Source organism: Barbus barbus (assembly GCF_936440315.1).
Source record: "Barbus barbus genome assembly, chromosome: 33".
NCBI lineage: Eukaryota > Metazoa > Chordata > Actinopteri > Cypriniformes > Cyprinidae > Barbus > Barbus barbus.
Window position 1 is genome coordinate 7,770,297 of NC_136761.1, and position 19,793 is coordinate 7,790,089.

At 36.4% G+C, this 19,793-nt stretch overlaps 1 protein-coding gene across 1 annotated transcript in view; it reads left to right on the plus strand.

Moving 5' to 3' along the window:
- The window catches only part of LOC306853522 (testican-1-like), a 227,517-nt gene that overhangs the window by 195,867 nt on the left and 11,857 nt on the right, over nucleotides 1-19,793 (plus strand). The window contains exon 7 of the mRNA XM_079391005.1: nucleotides 340-454. Coding sequence (XP_079247131.1) covers nucleotides 340-454 — 115 coding nt within the window. The remainder of the gene's footprint in view (nucleotides 1-339; nucleotides 455-19,793) is intronic.

The following is a 19,793-nucleotide window of genomic DNA, read 5'->3' on the forward strand; positions in this document are numbered from 1 at the left end:
GCTGTTTATTTAATTGATTCTACTTTGATAAATAATGAAGTATTACACTTGATTAAGCGTTATAGTCTGATAGTCTAATCATGACATCATTTTTAATTAAAAGCCAAAGAACGCAGCAGATTTTACACCGTTTCTGTGTGATCAGATCTGACGAACACAATCGCCTCACTTCAAAGGAACTAAAAATCTTGTCATCTTAATTTGATAACTCGCATTTTTCTCCTGGCTGAGGAAACAGACTCATTTCACGAGTGATAAAGCTCAACGCTCGGGCTGTGACGGTTAAATGCGTTAATGTCTCCAAATGCACTACCCAGAATCCTCTCTGCTCTTCCACAGTGTAAACTTGAGTTCCAGGCCTGCAGCTCGAGCAAGAGCATCTCTGTGAAGTGTGAGGGTCCGTGTCCCTGCCTGCCAGGACAGGAAGTCATCAAACCACACGCTGAGAAAAACGGTGAGTCATTTCCTGTTGGTTAGGATGTAGATAGGACTGTATACTGTCTGAACAGAGACTGTATGCCCCATCATATTGTAGATGATGAAATCTGATCCATTTTAGGTCAATATGAGTTTTTAATTTTTAATTTTTTTTATTTTAGGATTTCTTAATTCAATCATGAAATGTAATTTTACATTTACAAAATAAATTGTAAATTTTTTCCATCAATTCAATTTAAATATACTTAAATCAAGATACCCGAGATGCAAAAATATGTTGAATGTTGCCAATAGGGTTAGAAAAATTAACTTTGATTTGCCTTTGAATTTATAAAGTTTATATTTCTTACCTCATTCGAAAATATTTTTCACACTCAACACCTATAGTCTAAAAAGGCTAATAAATAGTAGGAAAAAAAAATAAAAAATGTAATCATAAAAATGTGATTAATGAGTTTATATGTAAAGCGTGTCAGAACAATTATAAGACATGTTCTCTGTTTAATTAAGAGCAGCTGTGATTGTGGAAAGGCAGGATTTTGCCTTTTTTGTGTTTGTCTATTTTTGTGTTTGACATTTTGACACAAGACAGAAACTGATTTTCTTCCTCAGTATTTATGTCTTGTTTTTCCGGACAAATACTGTATCTTAACATAACATCTTAAATCAGATTGTTGTTGTTGTCGTTATTAAGCATAAACTGACTTCATTAGGATGATTTTTTCTTAAAGAAAACATCTTCGTGTTGTTTGTCATTGCACAGCTCAAGTAAATATATCTTGATTTAAGAATTATTCAATATTTGTACTGGAAAACAAGATAAAACTATTAAGAAAGAACTGCACATTTTGGTGCTGTATTTGACACATTCATGCATATGCAGTGTCTGAAATCACTCACTAATTCACTAAACAGCAGGTGCTTCATAGTTTAATATATAGGGAAAGAATGTATAGAGTCATTACTGAACACTTTTTGTGTGGTTACATATCGGTCGCACTCTGAATGAAGGGAAAATAACTTTGAAATCCAATCAGACGGTCAGACCACATCAGATCAGATTGTAATTGAATATGAAATGACCTGTGAATGTGGTTTGGATGGGGTTTGTGAAAGTTGCATTTGGTATGTTTTTGCTGTTTAGACCACAGAAAAAGAAACGCATTTGAGTTGGACACGGCAAAACATTTTTGCGCCTGTCTGAACAAACCGTAAGAGACACATGAAAAAGCCTCAAGAAAGAAAAACACTCAGACGCAAGACGTTTTTTTATGGTGTGTGTGTGTGTGTGTGTGTTTCCTGAGGGGAAAGAGAATAGTGAATTTAGAGTTTTGGGAACAACAGTGGACATCACAAAGACAAGTTCTCAGGAGGAATAAACACAGAAAGATGTTTGTTAATGTGAATTCATGGGAAAGAAACATCTCAAATGAGATCTGTTTAATACTTAACTTCCAGATTAAATAGAGATTCATTCTCCTGCGTCCCAGATGTTTTCTCTGAGAAAAAGAGCCCATAATCATACACGTGTCTCCTACAGAGTTATGCAAGAATCTCAGCCATGTCTCAATCAAAAGTCTCAGAATTAACTCACATTTCTCATTAAATGATTGATGAACTGCACTTCACATTCATCAACATTTATCAACATTTATCAACCAGTGAGATATTTTGGTCTCTCAAGGAGAACAATTTGAGATAACGATGATACAAGGGCTTAGTTGACACTATGGACTAATCAAGCTTCATTTTAATGAAGATATTATTTCTTAAATCCCAAGATTGATACTGTTATCAGTTGATTCATGAACCAAACTTCACTAAACATCACAATAAGATTTGTGCTTTGATATGAAACAAAGACTCAGCTTTCACATTCTGTGAATTTTATCACAAAATAAAAAAAATAAAAATAAATAAATGTGGTTTTGACACTCTTCAATGTGGCTTGACAGATCATTGTAGACGTGAACAATCATCTCTACATCTTTACTACTAGTTACAGCACCAAATAAACATTTGGTCAGATGAGGTTAAAAAAACAGAACAACTTAAAAAATATCTGCTTTAGGTTTTTTTGTTTTTTTTTCCTGTATGCACCTGATACATATCCAAATGAATCAAATTGAGATTGCAATCAAACTGAGTCAAGAGCTTGTGAATCAAATTGAATTGTGAAATCTGTGTCAATATTCTTGATGTTTGCTTATATAGTATATACTTGAAACATAATGCATTAATAAATATAAAGAACTGCAGATTTTCAGGGTTTTTTTCAGTGTTAATTACTGTATGTAAAAAAGCATATTTCCAAATGAATTAATATTGAATCGAGATCAGAATCAAAATGAATCGAGAGCTTGTAAATCAGAATAAAGTTGAATTGTGAAATCTGTCAATACACTTAGATACACTCTGAAACTCAGAATCGAAACATAATATCATGTTATTGCATATATCATTTAAAACAACTGCCTAATGTGCAATTTACTTGCAGTGTGCAATGCTACTTATCTAAAAATAAATAGCCATAAATAAATCAGAATTAAAAAAAATTACATTTTCTTAAGAAAAATGAACACATTTGCAAATTAATTGATTCTGAATCAAGATCAGATTCAAATTGAGAAATCCAGAGCTTGTTAATTGGAATTAAATCGAATCAAGAAACTGTAAATCAAAATCGAACTGAATCAAACTTGTGAATCAGAATCAAATTGAATGAAGAGCTTATGAATCTGAATTAAAATGAATCAAGAACTGGTGAATCAGAATAAAATTGAATCAAGATTCAAATTGTGAATATTGTATCAATATCCAGCCCTAGTTCCCTCACATGTGCTGAATGAGCAAATCTAAGCAGTGAAGTTTTCCTCCTGAAGTGTTTTGATGCCATCAGACGGTTATTTTAAGGGTTTGTTGTGCTGTAATTCAGATTCATGACCTCTAGCCTGTTTGCACTTATTTCCCAAAGGCTTCCCCACACAGCTGTGGGTTCTGCTGCGAGATGTGAGCAGAGATGAGGGTTCGGTCTGATAGCAGCGTTATGATGTCTGTATTTTAATGACTTCAGATCATGATCTTTAATTGGAAAAGTGCTGCATACATCAGGAAGCAATTACCACCTAAAGAGAGAACGTGTCATTTGAAAGTCCATTTTTCTTTCATTTCCTCTCGTCTTTATTGTCTGACTGCCTCTTCTCTTTCTCTTTATTTGACCTGTTCATCTTGTTTTGTCATTTTATCTCTGACTTTCATCTCGCTCTCTTTTATGTGTCTCTGTTTGGTATTCAGATGAAGCGGTTATTCCTCAGTGTTTGCATTGAGAAAATATCTTTCTTCTCAGCATTAGTCCATTATCTGCTCTTCTATTTTCATCCCAGTGATTCTCGCTGGAGCTACATCGTAGTTTAGAAAGACGGGTGACAGAGGGCAGGACTAGGGCCATAACATTTCTGCAAAGAGGAAAACGTGGACAGAATCACAGAATGAAGTTCATGAAAATCAAATTCACTGTATAATGCAGAATTTTAGATGAATAAATCAAAAGTAGGACTGTACACTTTATTAAACTGTGATGTGGACAAGAGTCTGTGAATATCAAACAAAAGATTGCTATTGAAATTAACTTGAAGAAATGATTACAGATTTATACGGTACTTTTAAAAATGATAATAATTAAACTATTAAAACTTTTTTTAGGAATATAAAAAATTCCCTTGTTTTATTTTATTTTATTTTAATCGTAAACTCTGGCAATAAATAAATAAATTTGTTAATTTTAATTTTAAAAGATGAATTAATTTTTTATTGTGTTTTTGATCACCACTATTTTCGATAATACATTTTTGTTAAAACATAAATCAGTAAAATTAAGCAGACAAAACAGAATTTCTGAGCAATTTTTAAACATTTCAGAGGGCACTGTTATTTAAAAAATAAATAAGAAATGTTTTGATTATTTAAATTTAATTAAACCATTAAAACGGAATTAAAAAATAAATCAATTGGAAAATGCAGACTTTAGGAGGAAACATGAACTTATTTCATTGACCCAAAATAAAAATTTTGTTTAATTAATTGTTGTTTAATTGTTTGATTCATGATTGTAATTAATTAGACATGCTTTTTTATGACTAAAATTGAATGAAACCACAAAAAAAAAAGAATTTAGAAAGCATAGAATCCAGAAAAACTGATTTCGTAGGGCACTAAAATGTCATTTTTGTTTAACATTTAATCAGTTGTTAAATTGTGTACATTTTATGATTTTAATTAATTAGACACACTTTTTAATTATTAAAATTTTATGAAACCATAAAAATAAATTCAGAAAAATTGAAAAAAGCATAACATTTTGGAAAACATAAAACTGATTTCAAAGAACTCTAATAAAATATGTAAATTTCATTATTTTAATTTATTAGACATGCTTTTTGATTATTACCAGTAAAGTGGAAAAAAAAATGGACTTGTGGGGGGGGGGGGGGGGGTTCAGATTTAATGCGACCCTATAGGAGATTTAAATGTATGTGTTTATCTGAAGCGACTTGCATGGAATCAAACTTGTGATTTCAACCAGCCGAGCTGCAGAAACTCCTGGAGATGCTGGAAGTGAGAAACAAAGAGGTGGAGATGATTACAGATGGAGCCAGAGGGGGTGGAGATGGGCGATGGGGTTTGTTAGGATGAAAGGACGGATGGAGAGCAGGAGTGAGATACGATCTGAAGAGAAACACCAGAGAGGTTTTTCTCTCACAGCAGGAGAGAAAAGGGAAAAATAGAGGGATCACCTGAGAGAAAATACTGTAGAGAGATGAGTGTGTGCACGGCGAACAACACTCGCTCATTATGTTTTGAAGAATCGTTTTTCACGCGTTACACCGCAATATAATACAACACACACACACACACACACACTCATCTATCTTCATTGGGCCTTAGAGGAAAAACAGCAATATGAGGCTTTCAGTGGAAAATTACATCTACACAAATCTGTGTCGATGCGTGTGTGTGTTTCTGGGTCATTCTCTTATGCAGAATATCTTCATCTCACCATGTGTCTTCATATGCTGGATAGAACAGATGTAAAACATATTTGTTTCTTTCCTTTCATCATAATTTCACAATTAACCAAACGCAAGGTATGGTGTCTCCAGGAATGAAACATCGGCAATTTATTCCGAAATATTATCTAAATTAAATGTTTCCAGCAAAACTTGTTTTCTTTGTATGATTGTTTTAAATAAGTTTTCCATCCTGCTAGACTTTTAAAATCTTATGGATATTATGCAATTTTGAGCTTCAAGCCTTACTACGATTTGCAAGTTTTTTTAATATATTTTTTAATGTTTTTAAAAGAAGTCTCTTCTGCAAAAATACAGTAAAATTGTGAAATATTCTTATACATTTTAAATAGCTGTTTTCTATGTGAATATGTCAATCAGCATATTAGAATGATTTCTGAAGGATCAAGTCAAGTTCAAATCAAGTTGAGCTTTATTGTCATTCCGCTACATGTGGGGACATACAGTGGAACGAAATGTCGTGTCTCGTAGGACCACGGTGCTACATAAATACAGACGTACAACAATGAAGTAAAAAACACTATAAACCTATACACAACTAACCTACTAACAGATTTAACTATAAGTATACTATATATAAGTATTTACCCGATACAAACTAAAAAATAGAAGATAAAAATACAAACTATACGAATGCTTCACATAAATACTGTACATGTGCAAAGAGAAACATTTTGAGTCACGCAGCTGGTTGGGGAACAGTGCAGGATGATTTGTAGTGAATGAGATTGTAAACATACATATATTGCTGAGTCTTTTGTGGGATTGTGTACACGCAGTAGTGTGTGTAAAGTGTCTAGTGCACATAGAGGAGAGTGTGTTACTACAGGTAGTTTGTACATGCCCACTCACCTATGTGTAGCACACTGTACATGTGCAAAGTTCCATACGTTTTTTTCTTTGGTGTGGTAAGGTTTGGGGTGGGGGGTGGTCCATGTTTCAGAAGGTGGGGGATTGCATGGGGTTTCAGAGGGGGGCTGGGTGATTTGAGTTCAGGGCTCTCACAGCCTGGGGGAAAAAGCTGTTGAGCAGTCTGGCGGAGCGGGCTCTGATGCTCCGGTACCGTCTTCCTGATGGTAGGAGCTGGAAGAGACTGTGGGAGGGATGGGTGGAGTCCTTCACGATGCTGTTGGTTTTGCTGAAGCATCGTGTAAGGAAAATATCCAGGATGGAGGGGAGAGGGGCACCGATGATCTTTGCAGCTGTGTTCACTGTCTTCTGGAGTGTCTTGCGGTCAGCAGCACTGCAGTTCCCTTACCAGACAGTGATGCAGCTGGTCAGCACACTCTCAATGGTGCCTCTGTAGAATGTGGTGAGGATGGGTGGAGGGAGACTTGCTCTTTTCAGCCAGCGGAGAAAGTGTAGGCGCTGTTGTGCCTTTTTGGAGAGTGACATGGTGTTGGTGGTCCAGGTGAGATCCTCTGTGATGTGCACCCCCAGGAATTTAGTGCTGCTGACTCTCTCCACATTCGAGCTGTCGATGGTCAGTGGGGGGTGGTCAACGGAGTTTCTTCTGAAGTCCATCACAACCTCCTTTGTCTTCTCTTGAGGGACAGATTGTTAGTGCCACACCATTCAGCCAGCTGTGCCACTTCCTCTCTGTAGTGCGTTTCATCGTTGTTGCTGATGAGACCTACCACTGTTGTGTCATCAGCAAACTTGATGATGTGGTTGGAGCTGAACTTGGCAGTGCAGTCGTGGGTCAGCAGTGTGAAGAGCAGCGGGCTGAGCACAAAGCCTTGTGGGGCACCTGTGCTCAGTGTGGTAGTGTTTGAGGTGTTGTGGCCGACACGGACTGACTGAGGTCTTCCGGTTAGAAAGTCCAGGATCCAATTACACAGGGAATTGTTAAGGCCCAGCAGGTTTAGTTTATTTATGAGGTGTTGTGAGATTATTGTGTTGAATGCCGAGCTGAAGTCAATGAACAGCATTCTAACATAGGAGTCTTTATTTTCTAGGTGGGTAAGAGCCAGGTGGAGGGTGGCGGAAATTGCATCGTCTGTAGAGCGGGTTGGACGGTATGCAAACTGGAGCGGGTCGAGTGTGTTGGGGAGGCTGGTTTTGATGTTGTGCATGACTAACCTCTCAAAGCACTTCATCATGATTGGAGTCGGTGCTATGGGATGGTAGTCATTTAGACAGGACACAGGTGATTTCTTTGGTACTGGTATGATTGTTGTGGATTTGAGACATGTGGGGATGACTGCCTGGCTCAGCGAGGTGTTGAAGATATCTGTAAGCACATCTGTCAGCTGTGCAGCACAGTCTCTCAGAACACGGCCAGGTATGTTGTCAGGACCCGCAGCCTTGCGTGGGTTAATCCTAGATAGGGTCTTCCTTACGTCGGCTGGAGACAGACAGAGCGCCCGGTCGTTGGGAGGTGTGGGCAGTTTTTGTGCAGGTGTGTCATTCTGCATTTCAAACCATGAATAAAAGTGGTTGAGTGCATCGGGGAGGGATGTGTCCTCATCACAGGCCTGTGGCGGGGGCTTGTAGTCAGTGATGGTCTGAATGGCTTGCCACAGGCTCCGTGTGTCTCTGCTATCTGTGAAGTGATTGTTTATTTTTTGAGCACATGACCGTTTTGCATTCTTGATGCCACAGGACAGATTGGCTCTTGCTGTTTTGAGGGCTGCTTTATCTCCTGATCTGAATGCTTCATCTCTGGTCTTTAGCAGCCCACGAACCTCTGCTGTCATCCATGGCTTCTGGTTTGCACGTGTGGTGATGGTCTTGGTGACTGTCACATCATCAGTGCACTTTTTGATGTAAGCAGTCACAGTTTCAGTGTACTCATGCAGGTCTGTGTGGTTGTTGTAGGTGGCTGCCTCTTTAAACATGTTCCAGTCTGTGCACTGAAAGCAGTCCTGTAGTGTTGAGGTGGCATTGTCTGGCCATACTGTGATCTGCTTTTGAACCAGTTTGGCGAGTTTGAGAAGTGGTCTATATGCTGGGATTAGCATAACAGTGATGTGGTCGGAGTACCCGAGGTGGGTGCGGGGTACAGCCTTGTAAGCGTTTTTTACTGTTGTGTAAACAAAGTCCAGTGTGTTGTTTCCCCTTGTTGCAAAGTTCACATGTTGGTAGAACTTTGACAAAACTGTCTTTAAGTTTGCGTGGTTGAAGTCACCGGCTACGATGAAATAGCCGTCAGGATTATTTGTTTGTTGTTCCCTGATGGCGCTATACAGAGGAATGTAGACCACGTCAATAACATTGACCGTGAACTCCCGCGGCAGATAGAACGGTCGACACTTCACAAACATAAACTCCACCAGCGATGAACAGTGTTTTGATAAGACCGCAGCATTGTTACACCAGTCTTTGTTGATATACACACACAAGCCACCTCCGCGGGTCTTACCAGATAGTGATGAATCTCTATCTGCTCGGAAGCTGGTTAGCCTGTTTTGCTGAATGGCGGAGTCCGGGATGTTGTCGTTTAGCCATGTTTCGGTGAAAACAAACACACAACAATCCCTTGCCTCATGCTGTGTAGACCGACTGAGTTGAATTAAGTCCAGTTTGTTTTCCAGAGAGCGAACTTTTGAGAGCATGAGTGTTGGAAGAGCTGGTCTTGTGGGGTTAGCTCTTAGCCTAGCTCGTATACCTCCACGCTTACCGCGCTTCCGTCCTCTCTCACACCGCTTGCAATGCTGCCGTGTGTGGTTAGCGTCAGTAGGCGAGGCCGCGGTCTCGAGGTCCGGCTCCAGCAGTAAACAAAGGCTAGCTTCTCAGTAGCCGCCGGCGAGAGTTGTTGTTTATATGCGTTGCCAATACCCAAAAGACTTTGGCGATCATAGATGAGTTTTGGGGTGATTTCCTTTTGAGTTGGTGGTAAACTGACACTATTTGGAGACGAACAGACGACATTAAAAGACATAAAAGCACCGTCTTTGGGACCCGGAGCAGTTGCTGCGTCTGATCGCGCCGCTATCTTGGATTATCCAAGACACTGAAGATTGGAGTATGCTGAAAATTCAGCTTTTCAGCATACTCCAATCTTCAGTGTCACTTGATCCTTCAGAAATCATTCTAATATGCTGATTTGCTGCTCAAAAACATGTCTTATTATTAGAACAGCATTGATTACAGTTAATATTTTTTTAACATTGATCAATTTAATGCATCCTTACTGAATAAAAGAATAAAAATGTTACTGTCCACAAACTTTTCCATGGTAGAGAATATACACTTCTCATTTTTTGTCTTTTTTGGTGTCCCGATTCCATTTATTCCATTAAGCTGTATCTATAATAATCAACCATTTATGAGGCTAATCTTGAAAATGAAGATCTTCAGAAGCTCATCAAACACAGATGTGAATGTCGGTGTATTTCAGGCTCTTCACAACCCTTGCAGAACATTCTGGAAATCCTGTAATTCCACCTGAATCTCGGGTGCACCTGTCGAGCTTTAATATAACGGTTTTAATACATCAGAATAAATGTCACTGGAGTGTTCGACTCTCTCATACTCATAAACACTTCATTTTAAAGGTCAGACATATCAATAGCTCTCTCAGGCAGGTTGTTGTGATTCAAACATTATTCTTGTCTGTACTTCACATTAGGAGATGATAAATACGCTATTCAGCGCTGTTTGTATACAGGTTTTCTTAAGACTGTGTCTGCGTTCATTTATTTAACACCAGCTTGTGTGTCTCTAAAGATTGTCAGTTTTTTGCACCAAAATCTGCTATTTTTTTATCTTCTCTCTGGCTCATGCTACTGTAGCTTTAAGACTTATTTGTTGTTAATTGAGTGACAGTAGTGTTAAATGTGCTTTAAATTTTGGCGGTCATATGTTAAAGGGGTCATCGGATGCCCAATTTCCACAAGTTGATATGATTCTCTAGGGTCTTAATGAAAAGTCTATAACATACTTTGGTTAAAATGTCTAAGTGGTAGTGTAAAACAACACCCTTTTTGCCCTGTAAAAATCAGCTCTGTTTTCAACAACCCCTTTAAGGAGCTTATGTTTGTGACACCAATCATGATCGGTTTTGCACTTTACAATAAGATCCCATTTGTTGAAAATAAAATAGGCCTAATAAATCAGATAAAAATAAATTTAACAACATGCTTTTATTACAGAATTTATTGTTCATTTTAGTTGATAAAAAATGTTTATGTTAGTTCATATAATTAATGTTAACACCACTTTTGATTTTAAAAGTGTATTAATAAATGTTGAAATTAACATTTTGATTAATAAATACCAAATGGTTAATCTTTAGCTTAACTAGTGTAGTTAACTAAGTTTAACAAATTTCCTCTTTATTCTGTGTTCCAGCAAACTTTAAAAAAAAAGATCAATAATAATATTAATGTAGGATTGAAACACATTGTACATTTTCCAAATAATTGCAAAGAAATAAGAAGTAGCATTGAGTTTAACTTGAAATTTCAAAGTAGAAACTGAAATAGTATTTTCTTATAAAATGCACTGCAATAACCTTTGTTTATAACTTTGAAAAAATCATCTTTTACAGTGCATGGTACAGCAGTATAATATTTCAGCATGAAAATAAGTTTTGTTTTTTTAGCACATTTGGTCATTTTTCACCTGTTTCCTGGCCTAGTGGCTGAAAAACTTGCATCTGCTCAACTCTCCTCAAAAAGACACATGATTTAGAGCACAAACACTAAGTTTAATACTAGTTCTAGTGATACTAGTCCTAGCAAACACATGAGACATTGTGGAATGAGTGCCACATTAAACTTACAGATCTCAGTACTTAAAGCAGTTTTAGTGGAGCAGACCACCTGAGATCCTGCACATTTGCATTGATCGTTTACATTTGTGTGTGTGTGTGTGTGTTGAAGGTGACTCTTCTGCCTAACAGAAGTGTTCTGCCATCGGACGTCCCACTTTATACTCTGATTACCCATAATTCAATCTGGCCAACACACACACACACACACACACAATTCCTGGTGGGAAGGTGTGTGTGTGTGTGTGTGTGAGTGGATGTAAAAACCTGAATTTGCATTGTTGCCAGACTTTATGAATCATCAGAAAACCGCGGTGCTCTTCTGTTCCTCATGAAATCGCGCGCACACACTGTTAGCAGCGGCCCGGAGGAATACTGTGGACTTTGATTAAAAGAAGCAAAAGAGGCTCAAAGTTCAACACAGGGAAACTGAAAATGGACAAAAGGAAAGCACAGCTAATTAATTAATGATCTTCGTTATCAGCGTTTCCCTCTGTTAGTTCAGCTCGTAACGATAGAGGAAGTACGATAAGTGAAGTAAGAGCTGCTGTTTTATTCTCTCTTTTTCTGTCTTTGACTGCAAGCCAATTAATTAATCAGACTTTCTGAGATTAAACCCCCAGTCGTACATATGGCCTGCAGAGGCTTCCTGAAAGTATCAGGTCAGTTTTATTTATATAGCGCTTTTTACATTACACACAACGTTACAGAAAATCAGGATGCTAATGTCTGTAATATATGAATAGCTTCATGTCTTATAGTCACATTTAGTAGATGAGCGGGACAATAATATAGTTACATTTAGTTCCATTCAGTTGAGGTTTGATATATAGTATGTGCTTGAGTATACTGTACTGTATGTATGCAAATAGAGATGTTCTTATATTTCTAACTTTATACATAAATCTGTGCGATATAGTTAGATTTTGTGATGAAAAATAATCGTGGTTTTCAAACTTTTTTTTTAAGAGCGACCCTATTTTTAATTCCGCTATAATCAATTAATCTGTCAACACGGCACAATTAATATCTTATTTACATCACCTCTACTTTTTGTTCATTATAATCAGAGGATTCGCGTCGCGAGCTTCCAGAACTCTGGACTGAACAAGAACACTCGCGTTCTGAACGGTGAGTGGATGAATTACTAAAACTCTTCTGATATGTCTCTGGTTTGCTACAATGTACAACGCTGCAAAAACAGAGCGCAAACACAAATACACATTTGATTCTGACCCGAGGCGGCTGCCGGTTACTTTAATTTTGTTGTTTATGTTGTTTAGTGGCTTCTTTCCTGAGTCTTGAACTTGGTTACATACAAATATTTTCCTTAAATCATCCTGGCGACCCATTTTTTAAGTCTCGCGACCCAGGGTTTGAAAACCACTGATATAGTATATACTGCTTTATGTGAGTGCACTGTATGTCTGTGAATATATTTTATATCCAACTTTATATATAGAGCCCTGCGATAATATTGTCACATTTTGTGAAAAAAATAAATAAAATCAAGCAGCTGAGATTTGCTATATAGTATATCACCATATGTGATAGTACTGTATGCAAATAAAGTTATATAAATCCAACTTTTTATATAGATAGATAGATAGATAGATAGATAGATAGATAGATAGATAGATAGATAGATAGATAGATAGATAGATAGATAGATAGATAGAAAGATAGAGCTGTACGATTATATAATTTGTGATGATATAAACTATCACGCATCCTAGATTAGCTATATAGTATATATTGCTCTACTTATACTGTATATATATGAATAAAGTTGGATATACTTATGTAATTTTATACACTGAACAAAATTATAAATGCAACACTTTTGTTTTTGACCCCATTTTTCATGAGCTGAAATATTTAAGACTTTTTCTATGTACACAAAAGGCCTGTTTCTCTCAAATATTGTTCACAAATCTGTCTAAATCTGTGTTAGTGAGCACTTCTCCTTTGCCGAGATAATCCATCCACCTCACAGGTGTGGCATATCAAGATGCTGATTAGACAGCATGATTATTGCACAGGTATGACTACAATAAAAGGCCACTCTAAAATGTGCAGTTTTACTGTATTGGAGGGGTCTGGGGGGGTCCGAAAACCAGTTAGTATCTGGTGTGACCACCATATTCCTCACGCAGTGCAACACATCTCCTTCACATAGAGTTGATCAGGTTGTCCACTCCTCTTCAATGGCTGTGCAAAGTTGCTGGATATTGGCAGGAACTGGAACACGCTGTCGTATACACCGATCCAGAGCATCCCAAACATGCTCAATTGGTGACATGTCCGGTGAGTATGCTGGCCATGCAAGAACTGGGATGTTTTCAGCTTCCAGGAATTGTGTACAGATCCTTGCAACATGGGGCCGTGCATTATCATGCTGCAACATGAGGTGATGGTCGTGGATGAATGGCACAACAATGGGCCTCAGGATCTCGTCACGGTATCTCTGTGCATTCAAAATGCCATCAATAAAATGCTCACTAACACAGATTTAGACAGATTCGTGAACAATATTTGAGAGAAATAGGCCTTTTGTGTACATAGAAAATGTCTTAGATCTTTGAGTTCAGCTCATGAAAATGGGGGTAAAAACGAAAGTGTTGCGCTTCTAATTTTGTTCAGTGTATGTGTATATGAAAAACTAACCTGCGATTGATTGCATTATACGCTGTTATTGATTACATTAATGCATTTAATATTAGCTAATGCGTTATCTAATAATAAAGGAATAGTTCACTCAAAAATGAAAGTCAGGCCATACAAGATGTGTAGATGAGTTTGTTTCTTCATCAGATTTGGAGGAATTTAGCATTACATCACTTGCTCACCAATGGATCCTCTGGAGTGAATGGGTGCCGTCAGAATGAGAGTCCAAACAGCTGATAAAAACATCACAGTGAACATCAATTAATGTCTTGTGAAGTGAAAAGCTGTGCGTTTGTTAGAAACAAATGCATTATTAATATGTTTTAACCTCAAACCGTTGTTAAAATACGAATCCATAATCCATAATAACAATTCATCCGATGAAACTGTAATCTCATCTGAATCAGATGAGAAATATGCACAGATCAAGAATCATTTACAAGCCAAAACAGTTCTAAACAAATATGTTGGTGGATTTTGATGTGAGAGGATAACAGAAAATAGACATTTTCCACAGGAGGAAGCGTTATTATGAATTATTTTTTGCCAGAAGCAATGGTTCGAAGTTAAAAACTTCTTGATAATGGATTTTTTTCTTACAAACATAGTTTTTGCTTCACAAGACATTAATTGATGGACTGGAGTGGATTATAGTGATGTTTTTATCAGCTGTTTGGACTCCCATTCTGACGGCACCCATTCACTCCAGAGGATCCATTGATGAGCAAGTGATGTAATGCTACATTTCTCCAAATCTGTTCTGATGAGAAAACAATCTCATCTATATCCCAGATGGCCTGAGGGTGACGACATTTTCAGCAAATGTTCAGTTTTGGGTGAACTATTATTTTAAACATTCAGTTGTAGTGAACTGCTGTTTGAAACGGATATCATTATTGCAATGTGTATAGTTGCACATACTATGTTTAATAAACAGTGTGTAGTTTATAGTATATACTGTGCAGTATATGGCTGAAGTGTGTACGTCATGCACAGTTTGTCGATTAGATTTGACTGCTTGGTTAAACAGGAGCTGAATTTGTTCATTCAGGCCTGGAATTGAAAAGTGTGAAGAGGTAAATATCCTCCATCCTCCCTCTCTCTCGCTTTTTTTTTTTTTATATTTTGCTTTTTGTTACTGTATGCAAATAAATAAAATAGATCTGTGTGATAATACAGTTTGAAGTTGTGCAACAATATAAACAATCCCGCAGCTGAGATTTGCTATATATAGTATATGTAACGAGTATACTGAATGTGGGTCAAAGTTTTCAAGCATCAAAACAATAAAAGTTTCATACAGCTTTCAGGTTTTTTTTTTCTTTATACATTAAATATGTCTTGATTCATTTAATTTTTTTCTGAGGAAAAAAATGTCTATCGTACATTTTTACTATGATTTACAGAATAAACTCACTAAAATGTCATTCGTTGTAACAATAGTTAATATCACAAAAAGCCCCCAAAAACGAATTAATTGTCATTTAAACCTTTACCAATGTTTGCCGCTATCCTTCAAACCACTAGCTTTTACCCATTTGTCAGCAAGAAGTTTTTAATTATTTAAAATATAATCAAATATAAAGTAAAAGTATGTAGTATTAAAAGTATGATCATATTTTCTTTTATATAATTTAATAAGAACAGGGCAGAATAAGTAAGTTGTTCATTCCTACATAAATGTATCTGTTATGCTGAATAACGATGAAACATAATTTTATCCATATTTTGGCAATTTATTTTCACAAAAGTTATTTAAAACATTGAAGTAGACACTTTACTTTGATATGCTTTCTATGTATATAAAATCACTTTAGTAAATTTAATTTGATGCACCATTATGTTACGGCTGCATATATGCAGGTAAAGTAGAAAGTATTGTATATGAGACTTTTAATATACATCTAAGCAATAATGTAGTTTACATTTGAGTGTGTGTGTGTGTGTGTTTTATATTGTGGACTGCATTTATTTTATTCTGTTCAGGTTATCAACCTGTAAAAAAAAAAAAAAATACTGAAGATGTTTTCAAAATTAATAAATTCCAGCCACTTCCTCCATATATCCAGTTGGGAAAGGAATAAATGAATAAATTATGAATGTTAGCACAACTGAAGGGTTGTATGTCTATATGCCTTGATGTCAATCGTTCAGCTGATTAAATATTGAGAATATATCTTTGCAAAGCGTTTGTAGTTGTGTGTGTTTGTTTGATAGTTGCGTCTCAGGAACACATAATATTTGTCTGGCAAACATCATAATATTGTACTAATTGCACATAACTAATTGAAATGTAAGGCATAGGAAGGAGAGCTTTGGGCTTTTGGGAGACTGCTTGGATTTTTGAGCATGTAAAAATCTAATTGTTTTCTGAAGTGCAGAAATGACATTCTGAGCTGTTTTAACTCAGGCGTAGTTTGAGTTTGTTTGGTGTTTGTTTGTGCTTGAGCTTCTCGGTTTGATCCACTTGTATTTTCCAACCTGCTGATCTGCGTTCCATCGTGAAACACTCATAATCCTTCACTCTGGCAGGAGATAAATCACTGAAGATCTGAGTTTTTCTCGAGTTCATCGCTCTCTGAACCGTTCCTGATCATCCGCTGGCCACCCACCAGCCGTGAGCAGCACGAGCGCATCGTCCTCTGCATGTTCACACGCTCCTGCTGCTCCTGCTCACGGTCTCGATGAGATCCTGAGCCTCCAGAAACACAAAGAGAAAGGTTTTTTGAATCATTGACAACACCCACTCAACATATGCTCCTACCCAGGACGCGCGCACACACGCTTGTGCGCTTGATTTGCATTTACCGAAACTGCTCGGTTAAAGAGATTAATTCTTTTAACCAGATTCCCAGTTTCATTTTAATTAAGCAGAGCTCCAGGCAGAGAAACGCAAACATGCCATAGTGACGGACTTCCATCAGGAATTAAATCTCTGCAGCTGTATGTCAGAGCCCTCCGATAAGAGCAAATTAACTCTGCCATCTGTCTGCTGGAGAACCTTGCTGAACGTCTGGGGCTGAAGGCCAAGATGAGAGCGCTACTTTAAAATGTAGTGTAAAACTTACTTCAGTAATCCATATGCAAGTAATGTTATCTGATTACCAAAATGCACACAAGAGAAAAGTAAGAATTTTAATGTCAGCAAAACATGGCCCTTTAAGTTTTTTTTTTTTTCAAATTACAGTTAATTTTTTCCTCCACATTACATTTTTTTCTGCTTAAATTTTTCTGGATTCTGGGTTTTTCTTTTTTTTTGCTCCCGTTTGAAAGCTTTTGAATTCTGTTTTAATGGTTTAATTCATTAAAAATAATAATAACTATTAAAAAATAATTTAAATCATTCATTGAAATCTACTAAGATCAATTTAACAACAATTTATTATATTACACATTTAATAAGCTTAACAAAAATTAAGCAGTCCTTTTATTTTGTAGGAAAGTGCTGAACAACTTTATTTTATTCCCTACAAAATTTATTTGAAAATAACATTTTATTAGTAGTAGTATATTCATTTGAAATGTATTCTTTTCAAAATACTTCATGAACTAAAATTTTACATAAACCTCAAAACTATCAAATTAAGTTACACTCTAAATTTGTCTGTTCATGAATAAAACATTGTCCCCTTTGGAATTGAGTAAGAAAGAAAGACTTTGACTGTAATTACAGTAGGATATGCAGATCCCTGGAGAAAATACCCAAATTATTGTTATCTGGGAAATTAACATAGTCAAATGAGATTGTAGTGATGACACATTTCATTCGCCATCACAGACTCGTATTCTCTCTGTGTGTGTGTGTGTTCATAACACCATATGGGTCATAATTGAATTCAGATGCATAGCAGCAGGACTTTAACTCTAGATGGCCTTTTGACCTTTTAGATCACCTACCTGTGCTGCCACACCTGTGTTTTGCACCTGTTACCCTGACAACAGTCCAGTAACAAAAAGATGTGACCATGGCCGTAGGTTCTGCTGTCTGTCAAATTCATTTCAGCAGTACAAGCTTTTGTTCGAGTCGTCTGCTGGGTGAGCTTGACCAAGAGCCCAGAGACTTACTGATTGTGTTCATACAATGAAAGTGAACAGTGAATAGACACTGTGAGAAAGGACTGAATCACCATGAAAGAATCGTAAAAATAGTCCATATGATGCAACAATTTTAAAGGGGTAGTTCACCATTTTTTTTTTTAAATACTCACCCTCATGTCGTTCCAAACCTGTAAGACCTTTGTTCATCTTCCGAACACAAATTAAGATATTTTTGATGAAATCTGAGAGCTTTCTGACCCTCCATAGACAGCAATGGAGCTACCACATTCAAGGCCCAGAAAAGTAGTAAAGACATTGTTAAAATAGTCCATGTGACATCAGTGGTTCAACCGTAATGTTATGAAGCTACAAGAATACTTTTTGTGCGTAAAGAAAACAAAAATAACAACTTTATTCAACAATTTACTCCTCCATTTCAGTCTTCGATGCATGTTCATGAGAGTACCACAAATGTATTTTTTTTTTTAAAACCCAATGTAAATATTTGTAATAAAAAAAAAATCCATATAAAAAGCATTTAATTTCAGCTAGTTTCCAAGGTTGGTTTGTTGGTTATTCATTCATTCAACTGCTTCAGCTATAGTTGCTATGTTTTAGTTTGAGCTGAGGTAAATAAATAAATAAATATAAATAAAAATAAAATAAAACTGGAAAAATATGTATTTAAAATAACGATGATGAGGATGATAAAATCAAACAAAAATGTAAAAAAAAAAAACTAATCGTTTAACTCAAATTAAATTGAAAACAGAAAATCTAAAAATGTCCACTGACAAATGTTTCTCAAATCGCTGTTTTGTTTAATTCAAAACATTCAAAAATGGGTAGTGGTCAAACTAATATCAACTTATGCCACTGACATCAAACATATTAATTAAAAATGTGCATAAGCAAATTAGAAGCACACAGTCATATGCACGACTCATACTTTTACTGTGCATTTTTAATCATCACTGGTTATCATATGTTTTCATTGCTTGGTGCAGAACAGTGTGAACATGGTGTAAAACATCTCATTTTGTGTTGCATAAAGATAGGCAAGCAGGTTTGAGCAAATAGCTGTTTTAGTTTGTGTTTGGTTGCCTTCTCTCCATTTTGTATTGATTTTCTCAGAGCATGAAGGACAGAAATGATGAACGTGAACTCTTTAGGGTTGAGTGGCAGAGATCTCTAATTATAAGTTTTAAAGCGTCTCCTCCTCTCTCTGTCTCTGGGTTCATGCAAATGTTTAGTCTGTGATCTGTTGGCCTGTTCTTTTCTAATTAAACAAGACTAAATCATGCTCGTTTAGCCTCTTTAGAGACCAGAAGTCTCAGCGTGCATTTAAAACTCTTTTAATACTGCAGAATGTAATACTGAACTTTAACACACACCTCCACATCTGTCATCTGAAAACTCTTATTAAACATGATTCACCACCACAGCCGAGCAAACTCTGTTCAGCTGCTGGGATCTAATTTAAGTGCATAATGATATTAAATGATCATATTAGATTAGTGTGTTTGGATTCAAATAAATGTGTTTTAAAAACGCTTAAGTGCAAGATTTGTTTAGAGAAACATCATCGTGTTGTTCCAAAACCGTACGACACTTTCTTTTTTGAAACACACTTATTGGCAGAATATCGAGCTGCTTTCTTTCTTACAGTGAAAGTGAATGGAGAAGAATTCTGTGGAGCTCCAAAAACAACAAAAAACTCAATAAAGTATCATATAGAGACCGACCAATATGTTTTTTTGGGGGCCGATGCCGATATTAGGGAGTAAAAAAAAGCAGATATCGATATATCGGCCGATATTCTTTATGTGTGTGTTATAGGACCGTAC